At 37.4% G+C, this 13,549-nt stretch overlaps 1 protein-coding gene across 2 annotated transcripts in view; it reads left to right on the top strand.

Annotated features, from left to right (window-relative positions):
• The window catches only part of LOC113098892 (NLR family CARD domain-containing protein 3-like), a 30,147-nt gene extending 19,316 nt beyond the window's left edge, over positions 1–10,831 (top strand). For both annotated transcript variants that reach the window (XM_026263944.1, XM_026263945.1), the window contains 2 exons: positions 53–223; positions 9,067–10,831. In XM_026263944.1, coding sequence (XP_026119729.1) covers positions 53–223; positions 9,067–10,243 — 1,348 coding nt within the window. In that variant the 3' untranslated portion in view covers positions 10,244–10,831. The remainder of the gene's footprint in view (positions 1–52; positions 224–9,066) is intronic.
• The last annotated feature ends 2,718 nt before the right edge of the window (positions 10,832–13,549 follow it).

Below are 13,549 nucleotides of genomic sequence, written 5' to 3'. Positions count from 1 at the left end.
TTATCAGTGTTTCCTAAGCTGAGTGACTGAAGAGTGTCATTGTTCTCTACAGGTTGAGTGATTGTGAAGTCAAAGATGAAGGTTATGCTGCGCTGGCTTCAGCTCTGAGATCAAACCCCTCACACCTGAGACAACTGTATCTGACTAGAAATAAACTAGGAGCATCAGTGAATCTACTCTCTGATGTTCTACATAATCCACACTGTAAACTGGAGAAACAGAGGTAAGATATATGAGACACTGTAAAGTATACTGTATGTGAAGTGCAAAATAAATGAAAATAAAAAATTACAAATACAAAAACAAAACAACAAATTATAATGGCATATCAGACAAAACAGAAAAGCTACACTCTTAGATGACATTAAACCTTTAGAGTTAAAAAATAACTTTAAAGTGCAAATACGAACTTTTAGCTATCAAGTTGAATTTAAAGGTTCTATAATGATCCACTGGTTATTTGGCAGTTCTTCTTAGAACCTTTGTTGTGGTCAAATGTTTATATTAGAACCTAGCATATTTATTTCTTTCTTTCATTACTTTCATTAACCTTTTCTAAGATGTACTGTAACGGCTAAACTGAGCACAGTTAGAACAATATTTGCTTGTTACATTGGTAAATTATTCATTCACATACTCCACATTAATGTATTTACTCTTATTCAGTTACTAATTGTGATGTCAGGTGTAGTTGTGGCCTCCATCAGTTTAACCAAAATAACTGAAAATGTTGGCCTTGAGTTGATACAATGTGTTTCATCTGTACTCATGACCACCTCACCTTTAAGGACACTATATTATTGTCAATTTTTAGAACACAAATTAAACATCACAAAAATCTAAGATAGGTTTTAGCTAGTATAGTTTAGTTTAAGTTATTCTTTGTTAAACTGAGAGGGTTTAAATTATTACCCCTACAAATAGACTTTGTTCACTAGGCTATCTTCATATTACAGCTGTACATCCTTTAAATTTTCCCCATACCACATTCAGCTTTCACATCTATTATAATATTTCAGCTCAGGACATGACAACTGACAAAAGCTAATTATTTTATAATGAATCTGGTTGTCAAAACACCTTTTAGACCGGCTGGGCACATTTTTATATTATGAAGGAACTGTCGTCACTCCAGTTTTATATCACTCCATCTCTTCCGTGGGACTTAAGACCAGTGGGTCGAGCAGGTGTCGCTCATTTCCAGTCACACCGGCCTCGCTCCTGTTCTCATATCTCTCGGCCCCGCCCCACTCGTCACAGTTACATAATGAATGACGGGCCACAGAATAGTAAAAAATTTAAGCACACACAATATGAATGTGGCCACAATATTAAGTCTGTTTACTGGTCCAGAGTTCCGCGTATACCATGGTTACTACACCTCACGATGTTTTATTTTAAGATATTTTTTTATGAAGTTTAGTCTGCTGGTTTCAAGAGCACTCGTGTTTTGAATATTTGCCCCAACAGAGGGCGCTGCAAGCTTCATTGATTGCTTGGTCATATGCCATTCACGTTATTGCATTCCTGAAGAACTGAACCTGGATGACAACAGAGCACTATTATTATCAATTCTTAATAATAATAATAATTATTATTATTAAGATGATGTGAACACAGCTCTACACTTTGAATATGCTTCAAAGTTGAGAGACAATCTAACATACATTGAAAAATTTTTAATGTACCAAAAACCAATATGCCACCCACAATGGCCAGTTATTATTATTATTATTATTATTATTATTATTATTATTAATATTAATATTAATATTAATATTAATATTAATATTAATAATAATAATAATAAAGGAATTTATTTGTGCTAGTTTGTTTGTACAGTAATACATATTTAGGTATTAAACAGCTTATGGACAATAATGGTGTTCTGTCTATATCATGCTGTCTATATCATGAAATTATATTAGTAATGTATAATAATAATAATAAAAATAATAAAAATAACAACTACAACAATAATAATGTTACTGCTATCTAGAAAAAGGTTCAAAGAGGAACTGATGAGGATCATTATTGCACCTTTATGTGAAGGCTTCAATTAGAACCTTTTCAAAAAAGTTAAAAAATTAACCTAATGTTCCCCACAGTTGAAATCAGAGGTCCATGAGCTCAAACCTGCTCGGGAGCGGCTTATTTAATGTGAACAGGGTTAGATTGCATCTTTTTAAGCAGAACTGATCTTACAAACAGCGTCAAATAGGTCAGATATCAACACAGGTTTATAGTCAAAAGTTGCATATACACGGAGATATATGGATATGTTTACTGATGTTTACTTCATATTTATTCAGACAGAATTATAATTTCTATTCATTTTTACACTGAATTACGCGATGTGATGATAATGATCCGCTCCCAGTCCTGTCTCTGTGTGTTTAGTGAACCGCGTGTGCGTCTGCCACTGACAGAGACCTGATTCGTCCATGTCTTGTCCATCATAACTGTGCATCATATCCCACCCCGTCCTACCCGTGATGCATTTCCTGTACACTTCTTTGTTGATATCTGACAACAACAACACAGAGAAACCTCTGCATCCACGAATTATCCAAATAATAAACACACGATTACATTAGTAAATGGTTGGTATGGGATTTTCTTGTGATTTGGGGCATGTGTATAACAATATTGAAAATGTACATCTGAAATGCAAACTTGTGCGGCCATAAAAATTGCATATTTTTAGTGAAGTGACATTCAGCCAAGTATGGTGACCCATACTCAGAATTTGTGCTCTGCATTTAACCCATCCGAAATGCACACACACAGAGCAGTGAACACACACTGTGAGCACACACCCGGAGCAGTGGGCAGCCATTTATGCTGCGGCGCCCGGGGAGCAGTTGGGGGTTCGATGCCTTGCTCAAGGGCACCTAAGTCGTGGTATTGAAGTTGGAGAGAGAACTGTACATCCACTCCCCCCACCCACAATTCCATCCGGCCCGAGACTAGAACCCACAACCCTTCGATTGGGAGTCCAACATTCTAACCATTAGGCCAAGACTTCCCCCACTTTTTTACACCAGTAAACAACACTATTCCACATCTGATCACTAAAGTACGTAATTACAGACACTCGATCAGGGTTTAAATTGAGTTTTGAGTAAAAGTGTACAAAAAATGTCAGAAATAGCCTTATGTAGCTTGATGCTAACCCTAGCTCTAATGCAGGTTAGGGTTAGGGGATAATAGCACAAAGAAGAGCTTACAGAGGTCATAAATCAATTTTATTAGCCTTGTATGAGCCTTCTGTAAAAACACACAAGACATGGTCTTAGAAAATGTTAAAATTCACAGTTTGTGAGATTATATGCTGAAATTTCAAAATGAAGTATTTGTAGACTTGTGGCTTTTGTTTCATTATGTATCTAAACTAATATCCTACATCAACTTTTTTTTAATACATTTAAAGAATGTGTTTTTAACATTTTTATTTTTGTTTTCATGTCACATCAAACTAATCTTGCCCATGTTAGAGCGCAACAAATATTTAGAAGTACAAAGAAACAAAGCACATAGCACACAAATCAATTTGCAGGCAGAAATATAGACAAAAACTCTGACAAAAATAGACAAAAATATAGACAAAAACTCTCAGAAGATTCACAGATGCATACAAAATTCAGAAATGCACACAAAATTCAGAAATACACACACAATTCAGAAATGCAAACAACATTTACAAATGCACAGAACAAGATTCAGAAATGTATTTCTGATGCACACACACATACGTCTTGATTTACAAACTGCTTGCGGTCTGTGAACTTCACTGCATTTGTGTGTGAATTTTGAGACTCCTCTGACTTGGCTCTACACACAAATGCCTTTTTTTAAACAGGGAATGATCTGCAACCAATCAGATGTCTCCCTTCTTTTAGCCAATCACAAGAACGCACTCCACGTGGTTGTTTACTTATAAGCCAATCACATGAGTATGCCTGTGGTGTGACATATTATAGCCTACTTATTTATGAAATTGTCTGGAAATACAGATGTTTAGATTACAATTCAGGTTTATTTTTTATTATTTTTTTTACAAAATATAAATGTAAAAATGTCTCAATACATATAGCCCAGACTGTGACTGCAGAAAAAAAGTTAACCATGGATTCATAAATTTGCAATAGGCAATTATTTCATTTTATTGAAATATTTTAATGAAAGTAAAAAAAATTTTTTTACACCTTTTTGAATATTTTAAATATATCTAAATATTATTTTGGATGCAATATAGAAGTCACTTTAATTATAATATTCGGTCCCTACATGAAGAGAGAGTCAGTGGTCCACTGAGAGAGGAAAGTGACTCTTCAGCTGCGCAAAGTGAGTCGCCGGCTGCGTGAGGAAAGGGAATCATTCGCTCAACTTCGCTGGGTGAGGAAAGTGAATCGTTCGCTGAGGAAAGTGAGTCGCTCGCTGCGTGACTCGTGAGGAAAGTGAGTCGTTCGCTGCGTGAGGAAAGTGAGTCGTTCGCTGCGAGAGGAAATTGAGTCTCCGGCTGCGGAAAGTGAGTCTCCTGCTGCGCAAAGTGTGTGTCCGGCTGCGCAAAGTGAGTCGCCGGCTGCGTGAGTCGTTCGCTAAGGAAAGCGAGTCGTTCGCTGCGTGAGGAAAGTGAATCGTTCGCTGAGGAATGTGAGTCGTTCGCTGATTGAGGAAAGTGAGTTGTTCTCTGAGGAAAGTGAGTCAGAACCATTATAAGCATACATAATTACAATTCACAATTACATGAGTTGTAAAAAAAAGTGATCGAGAATGCTTCCAATGAAGACACTGTAAAGAAAGAACAAGTTAGATCAGATTACAGGTTCAGCTGGGGGAGTTGGGGTTGAAGGAGGGAGGTAATTGCAAGCAGCAATGCGATGGAGAGACACTGAATAATGGGAATTTAAATAGACCGCAGGTGATAGGTGTCGAGACTGGATTGGTACACGTCAGGAACAGCTAACTGTCAGCTGATGCAAGCATGACTAACATGACCTGACTGAACTAACGTGATGCTCGATATAATGAAGCACAACAAACGACACGTGCTCAATACACCAACGTGCACAGATCAATGAAAACAAAATACACATGGAGCGTAATAAATCCCCCCTTAAGAACCAACTATATGGAATAGATCAAACATATAGTTGTTCAAACAGTTATCAAATCCCGCAATAAGCAACTCTTAATAGTGCATCATCTTTCACATTTTCGATGCCTTTCTTATGTTTGATTACCAGATTATAACCCTGTACAATCAGGGACCAGCGCATCAATCGTTGATTCAGATTATACATATTGGAGGGCCATTAAAAGTGCAAGTGCCTCCTTCTCAATCGTCGAAAAATTCACTGATGTCTGTTGAACTTCCGTGAGAAATAACAGATATGATGAACAATACCATCTTTACCTTCCTGAATTAACACCGCTCCAGCACCAATGGCACTCGCGTCCAAATCGAGTCTAAAAGCAGAATCACAGTCTGGTGTGGCTAAAACAGGTGCATTACACAGAAGACCTTTGATCGAGTTGAAAGCATGCCGACATTCATCAGACCATAAAAACGTTCATGATGGACTAAGAAGTGAAGTCAGCTGGTGCGCAATCGTCTAAAAGTTTTTACAGAAACCACGATAATAGCCAGCCATCCCTAAAAATCGACGTAGTTCACATCGGGTGGTGGGAGCAGGGAACTCTACTATAGCGGTAACTTTGGCTTCTAATTGGCGCACTTGAACTTGAACGACTTCCCTCCCAAGATATGTGATAGTGGCCTGCCCAAATTCACATTTAGCTAGATTTAAGTTAAGCAACGCTTTCTCAAGACGCTCAAAAACAGACAAAGGATTCTCCTTGAGCATTTTCAAGGGTCCTCTGACAGTGTGTCGGAATACTAATTCAGCAGGACTGAATACAAGTCTTTCCTGAACTGCTTCTCTAATCGCAAACAAAATTAATGCTACACCCTAGTCCCATTCCTTACCCGTATCCATAAAGTACTTTCTGAGCATTGCCTTCAGCATTTGGTGGAACGCTCAAGCGCCCCCTGGCTATCAGCATGATAGGCACTTGCGACCGTGTGGGAAATATTTTAACTGGACAACACTTGAGAAAAGATCTTTGAAGGAAAACTAGTGCCTTGATCTGTCTGCACAATTTTTGATAAACCAAACCTAGAAAAAAACTTCACCAGTGCTCTAGTTACAACAGGCGCTGTAATCTTCCTCAATGGAATTACCTCCGGGAATCTGGTCACAGTACACATTACAGTCAATAAAAACTGGTTACCGGTCTTAGACTTAGGCAAAGGGCCGGTTTTGATTCGGTTTGCCCGTGATCTGACAGGTGCGGCAAGTGCGACAAAATTGTGTGACATCAGTTTTTAATCTCCAAAAGAAATGTCTCAAAATTCGCTGATAAGTTTTCTTAATTCCTAGATACCCCCGCCAAATTGTGATCATGAGCTAAAGATAGAACTTGCTGTTGGTAACAGGAAGGAATCAAAATCTGATACACACTACCCCATTCAAAATAATCTGCAATATCACGGCACCATTTAAGTCGTTCTCCACATAATATATAGCTTTTATCTCTTGAGCAGTCTTTGAAGAAACAGCAGCAACAAAACACTTTTGAAGGCTTTTATCCTCCTTTTGGGAAGAAATAATTATCTTGCACGTCAAACACAGATTTATAATCAAGGAACTCTGAACAAGTGATTTTTCTACAGTTTTACTCTCATCAGCTGTTCACTGATAAAAACAGGTGCCATAAAGGATGTAGCCAAATCATCCACGGTATTTTTCTTAGAAGCCTGAGCCCGCGTAACCACACAAACTGGAAAAGTCTCAGGATAAAACCTCAACAGTTCATCAGGCTGATTTGATGCAACTAGATTATCAAAAACTTCCAACAAAGGCATGTTTTCCCACCGGCTAAATCATTGCCAAGGATGAATTCTACCCCATTCACAGGCAATCGTTCACGAACGGCTACTTTCACAAAGCCTGTACACAGCTCTGATTCTAGGTGAATCTGATGAAACGGAACTTTAATGAGACCCATCTCTATGCCCTGTACTAGTACATTACTGTCACAGAAAGTATGTTTAGAAAATGGCAGTACTTCTGCACTAATAAAAGGCTGCTTTGCCCCAGTATCACGCAGCATTTTAACTCTTATCTGTTCCGAAGAATTCCCAGTAACTAAAATTAACCCTTCCATCAGAAGAGGTGCATAGCTAGAATCAGGCTTATCACTATGTTTGACTTTAACAGAATCCACCAGTTTCACAAATCCAGCACTTCTGTGGTAGGTACATAACTCAGCTGTTTTCATTTCAACAGAAAACAATCAGCAATTAAATGCCCCAGGTTTGTTGCAATAAAAACATTCTCGATCTTCCTTTGACTTTAAGTTAACTGATTTCAGTCATGACAAACTACTCAAATTCACTTGAAGAGACACAGCTTTCTCAGAACGTGCAGGAATGAACCATTTTTATGTGTCAATGTGAATTCATCTGCCAGGACAGAAGCTTGAGACAAAGAATTTACTTTCTGCTCATTTAAATAAACGACAACCCACTCAGGTATACAGTTTTTAAATTCTTCTAAAATAATTAATTCTCGCATGGTTCTTAAATCATCTGCCTTACTCGAAGTACACCACTTGTCAAATAAAATGCCTTTCTCCCGCGCAAATTCAACAAATGTCTGTCTGGAATTTTTCTTATGGCTTCTAAACCGTTGCCTATATGCTTCTGGCACCAATTCATATGCACGCAAAATTGCAGCTTTCACTACCTCATAATTTCACGTTATCCTCTATGGACAACGTACCGCAAACATCTTGAGCCTGACCGGTTAACTTGCACTTTAGCAGCAAAGACCAAACCACTTTAGGCCAATGAAGTGTGGATGCAATCCGTACAAACACACTAAAATAGGAGTCAACTTCTGTTTCCCGAAACTGCGGCCCAAGAGAAAATGTCTACTGACCTCAAAGTTGGTCCCCACCGAGCCAGCCCCCGCCGAAGCAACAGCAGGCTGTAAAGATTGCACAATTGGAACAGGTGTCACCTTAGTTGCACTCAATTCAAGTTCACGCAGTTTAACCTGCTTCTCCACCTCGATTTCGAGTCAGCGGACTTCAAGTCGAAACTCCATATCAGCCCGACGGTCTTCTTCCAGTTCACGCGTCTCCATTTGGACTCGCTCTAAGCAGACTTTAAGCCGCACAACACCTCCTCTAGACTCAGTTCCACAGGCCTATTTCCACCAACCTTTGGGACACAGTAGACTTAATCTCTCTTTTTAGCCGCTGCCTTGAAACAGCAATCTAATAATGAGCAGCGATACGCAGCAACTCATCTTTTCTACATTTATTTAACTGCTCAACCATAGGTGCACTGACAAAGGTGTCTAAATCAAAATCAGCAATACTTACTCCTGAAGCTAACGTTTTAGACCCCACACACTAGTTACTGCCTCGCACAACACTAACTCTTCAAATGAAAAACTGAACATGGATATTCCACCATCCACACCAGCAGTAATTAATATCTCAGGAAAATATATATATAGAATTTAAATATCCCGGACGAGCCCCCATTTGATGTTACGAACTTAAAAGGGTCTACGGCATGTACCGCAAAATTTATATGTTAAGGTACTGCTGAAGGTGGGGATTTGGTTGAAGAGCACATGACAGACTCTTTCAAAGGGAAAAATAAACTGGCCTTTATTCACAACAAGCCAAAATGCCACTGGACCCAGACTAAACAACAATAATGTGCGCTTGGTACAATGTGATATTATAAACAAACAAACAATAAATGGGGAAAAAAAAACACAAAAAAAAACAAAAGTGGCGCCAAAGAAAAGAACAAAATATAACAAAACAATCCTTAATCTAAACCTAATCTTTGGTTATTGTTATTGAAATTTACAGATGCAAGTATATAAAATATAAAGTTTAATGTGTAGCTGAAAAAGTGAGATCATCTTATCGCTGTGTATGTTTATCTTTTATTCATTTATCATCTCTGTTCTCTAGGCTGGACATCTCTGAACCGTCTGAACTGAATCTTCACCCACTCCCAGTCTGTCAGTCTTGTGTTCACATTGGTGATTCTGATCAGTGGGTTCAGGTGGAGCCATCAGTCTGTACAGATGAAGGAGGCTCAAAGTTCTGGATCAGCACTCCAGCGGGCCGATTTGAGTGCAGGAGAACCAGAATGCGATGGGTCTGTGCTGGTGATGTCACTCTCCGGTACCATGCAGTGGATGGACATTTCCTCAGTGCAGAGCTGGAGAGGCTTCAGTGTGAGAGAATTGGACCTGTGATTGATGTGACCGTGATCTCAGGGAAACTGGAGGAGGCCCATCTGCCTCATTACATCTGTTTAGCAGAGTCAGATCCCTCTCTTAAAGATGATATAAAGGTCCTCAGTGTTGAAGAAGATGGAATATCCTTAGAATCAGTGGAGTTGACTCGTTTCCATGCTAAAATACTCCAACCATATTTTTCTCCCAAAACAGTGTTAATGAAACTAGGGATAGCAGTGAAAGTGCACTGTGATCTACTGATATTCATGACAAACAAAGACCCCATCATCCTTCATCTGTATTTTTTCCCAATAGATTCAGTTTTTGAAAAAAAAATTAAAAGAGAGAAAAAAACGAGTAATCAAATCAGTCTTTCAAGACCTGAAACCCCATTACAGATGAATAAACAACACAGTCTTGAGGTTCCTGGTGCTTTTGTCCAGCCCAAAGAGATCAAGATAAAAGGAGACATCAAGCCAAACTTTTTTGAGGTCATACTTTCTGTGGCCGATGACATCAATATGACTCTTAGCCGAGTGGATGATCAGAAATCAGTCTGGACTGCAAAAATTTGCAAAGCTTTGTTTCAAACTGGACAAAAGCATAAGTCACCACAAGTAGCTGTCAACTTTGATAAAGTCCAGTTTTTTAATGAAAATTGGTGTGACTTTATTAAAAACATTAAGAATGTGAATGCAATTGCAGACAAACTGCGTCAGAAACAAATAATTCATGAAGAATTATATACTGAAATCACACTTCCGACATCAACCAGTGAAGCCAGCATGAGGAAGATCTGTAGCGTAGTGCGTAAAGGTAGTGACACTGTAAAAAAAAAATTCATCTCCATTCTTCTGGCTGAAGAACCCAACCTTTTAAGTCACCTGCCTTCACCTGATTCTTAACCTTTATGCTTGATGATTCTACGTTGTGTTTTACATTATAACTGTAAACTACAGGCGACCAATGCACTCAAAAGCCCTACTACAGTATGTGAAAACAGAATAATGTAAAATAAAGGTTTTATTTCTATACATTTGTTGTAAACTTTAAATCTTTTTAATTTTTTTTGGTCATGACTATAGTTAACTGGAAGGTAACTAGTCGTAGTAACAATGTTGTTTAAATAAATACAAATACACCTGCAGTTTTCTATCTAAAGATGAGTCATTGCAGCGATTATGATAAACGCATTACATCCTAAACTAAAACGACCTTTAAAATCCTTGCAAATGCAAACCTAGAAAGAGTAAAAAATTAATGTTATTTACAAAGGCTTTTTTTTTTTTTTGCCCCTAGATTTGCTTAGTACAGTTGTACACAAAATGCCATATATAATCATGTAGCAGCCAGGACACAGTCCCGACCATCATTGTGTTTGTATTACCAACGTGAGGTTTGCAACACGTGTGTATCAGAAAGAGCTCATTTCTGAATATGGTGTTCATTTGGGTCGCAATGAAGTCTTTTAGTCTTAGTCTAGTTTTTTTTTAGTAGAACAAAGTCAACTTCGTTGACTTGACTAAATGTTTCCATCAGTCTGTTATGAAATGGTATTTATAAAATAAACATAAGGCCTGCTCTCAATGAAAAATATACATGCTCTCTGAAAAAGATATGCATTCGTCCTGAATGATATGCAATGCATATGACATTCTTTCAAGATGAAGTACAGTATTATTGAAATAGACAACCACCTATATTATATTTGTATTGTATGTTCATTCTATTTCTTTATTTGTGCTATTTACACAAAGTTTACATTTTTTTAAGTTTGTTTTTGTTCATTTAAAATAGCACTGCATAGTCTTCACTGTAAAATAAAATACACAATCAAACCAAAATGTATTCAGACACCTTCAACGTTTCTTACAATATCACAGTTTATTTGCTGTAGTTTAGAAATTGGTAATAAAATATGACAATAACTCAGGGTTAAACTGTGTCAGAACAACAAATTCATCTTGATAATGTCTGATGCAATGCTAAATTTGGTTCAGTCTGTGGTGTGAAAAGGTTGCATTAGAAAATAAAGAAATTAACACTTAAGCAAAACATGCTCAGGTCCCTAATAATTTTTTTTTTTTTTTTTTTTGTCACTAGTAAAACAATATAATCTATTCTATCTGATTTTCGGATTGACTTTGGATAAATTCTTGTTAAAACTACAAAGTAATTCAATCAAGAGCAGTGAGTGATTTACTTTCATTTTCATACATTAAAGACACTGACAGCAGAGCTAGTAAATTAGGCGCGGTCACTTTAAGAGACAAATGCATCCATTATAAAGATACGCATGCGATTTCTTTCCAACGCTTTACTTTCACTGAAGACATAACTACCGACTTTGTCGAACACACTTTCCAAGACGGGTATTTCGACATATTTAGTATGTATTTGTTGTCGGTACAAAAGCAAGAAGACTTTGAGACGCGTCTCTGCTTGCTCCCTGAACACCAGAACACCACGCTGCTGAATTGAGCTCTTTCACTTTTCGCTCTTTTTCTTATGTTTATTTAAAATTCGACTTGTATTTGTTCGTTCAGGGTGCAGGAGGACGCAAACGTCCTGAAAGAGAGCTCGGTTCAGTGTTACGCGAGTAACCAGCTGCTCTGCTCAGTTCAACTTTCCCGCATCGCGGGGCTGAAGCCAACTTGATGTGTTGAATGCTTGGAGCACGTTATAAAACGTATTCTTAAAATACACATTTCTGTTTTAATAAATGCTCATATTAAAACATAGCATTACACATAAGTAGGTACAAAAATAATCAGTGATACATTTACGGCCCCATAAAAATTTGGGTCGCAATGGCATTTCAAAAGGTTGCAGTGTAGTTCCCTGTGTAAACAACTTAACTGTTATGAAAACGTCCTCGAAACTGTGCGAATTTCTGCAAACTCATCTTTGTTCTCTTTTCTGTGTAACTGCTGCTTTGTTTAGCTGTTGCGCTTGCATTTGCCGCGGCTTTTTAAAATGGCTCGGCTGCTTCTGCATAGATCAACCTACCCTCAAAGATTCGCTCTGATTGGATCTCTTCTCCATTCGTCCCTCCCATATATTTTCGTCTCATTTTTATTAGTTGACTAAAGTGTCAGTTATATTTCGTCACGTTTTTCGTCATCATATCTGACTTTTTATTTAGTTTTTATTTAGTTTTCGTCCGTGAAAAAGGTTAGTTGACGAATATTTTTCGTCATAGTCTTCGTCAACGAAATTAACACTGACTGTGAGTTTAAGTGCCGGCGATGCTGTGTTGCCAGATATTGCTATTTAAACAAATAAACAAATATTTAGCAAATAAGATAAAGATATCACTGACCCTAAATTGCAACTTCTCACTCTTGAGGGCACTGCTCGGGCCCTAAAGACTCGTTACTCCACCAGTGTCTCACATTATTATTTTCATACCACAGACACTAAACATTCTTGATAACTGTCTAAACTAAATTATACATGCAGGTACTCATATGGTGATCTCATAGAGGACTACGGTTATATATCACTACATGTGTCTCTCTCTTGCTTAATTGGTGCTCTTTCCCCTTGCTCGTCCTCTCCCATGCCCCAGAGGCGAACCAAGGTGAAGTGGATGCCCCTGGAAAAATAAAAGATGAGGCTCATTCAGAGAATTCCATTTCTCTTTTTAAATTACAGTAAAAGCAATGTTTGTGGGTGTTCTTGCATGGCTTTGACTAACAGATTTCGCTAGCGTGCCATAACTCTTGTGTTGTCCATGTGCCAAGTCTTTTTTTTTTTTTTTTGTGGATTAAATCATTATTACAAGAAAGTTTCTCATAAATAAAAGTAAAAAAATAATGTTTTCTCATAGAATCGGAAACACTCTTCCATCTTTATTTGACCCTCTAACTTTATGACTCAATATTCTAATTCTATTCTTAAAAAATCTAACTACCTTTCTAATATTTTTGTATTCTATTTTTCTTTTCATTTATTATGCAATTATATATATATATATGTGTATGTGTAAAGAACTCTAACTAGCTTGCTCTATTCTTTTTTTTTATTCTATCTGTTTTCTTTGTATTTATTATATTATTTAAAATCCCATGCTATGTGTACTGTGTTAACCTAACTGAGACTTGTTATAGCACTTATATATCATTGCTCTTTTTGTTGTTTTTGATTGCGTCCACTGTCTTCATCTGTAAGTCGCTTTGGATAAAAGCATCTGTTAAATGAATGAATAA

This window comes from Carassius auratus, unplaced genomic scaffold, assembly GCF_003368295.1.
Source record: "Carassius auratus strain Wakin unplaced genomic scaffold, ASM336829v1 scaf_tig00216729, whole genome shotgun sequence".
NCBI lineage: Eukaryota > Metazoa > Chordata > Actinopteri > Cypriniformes > Cyprinidae > Carassius > Carassius auratus.
This window is presented reverse-complemented; position numbering and strand designations above follow the sequence as displayed.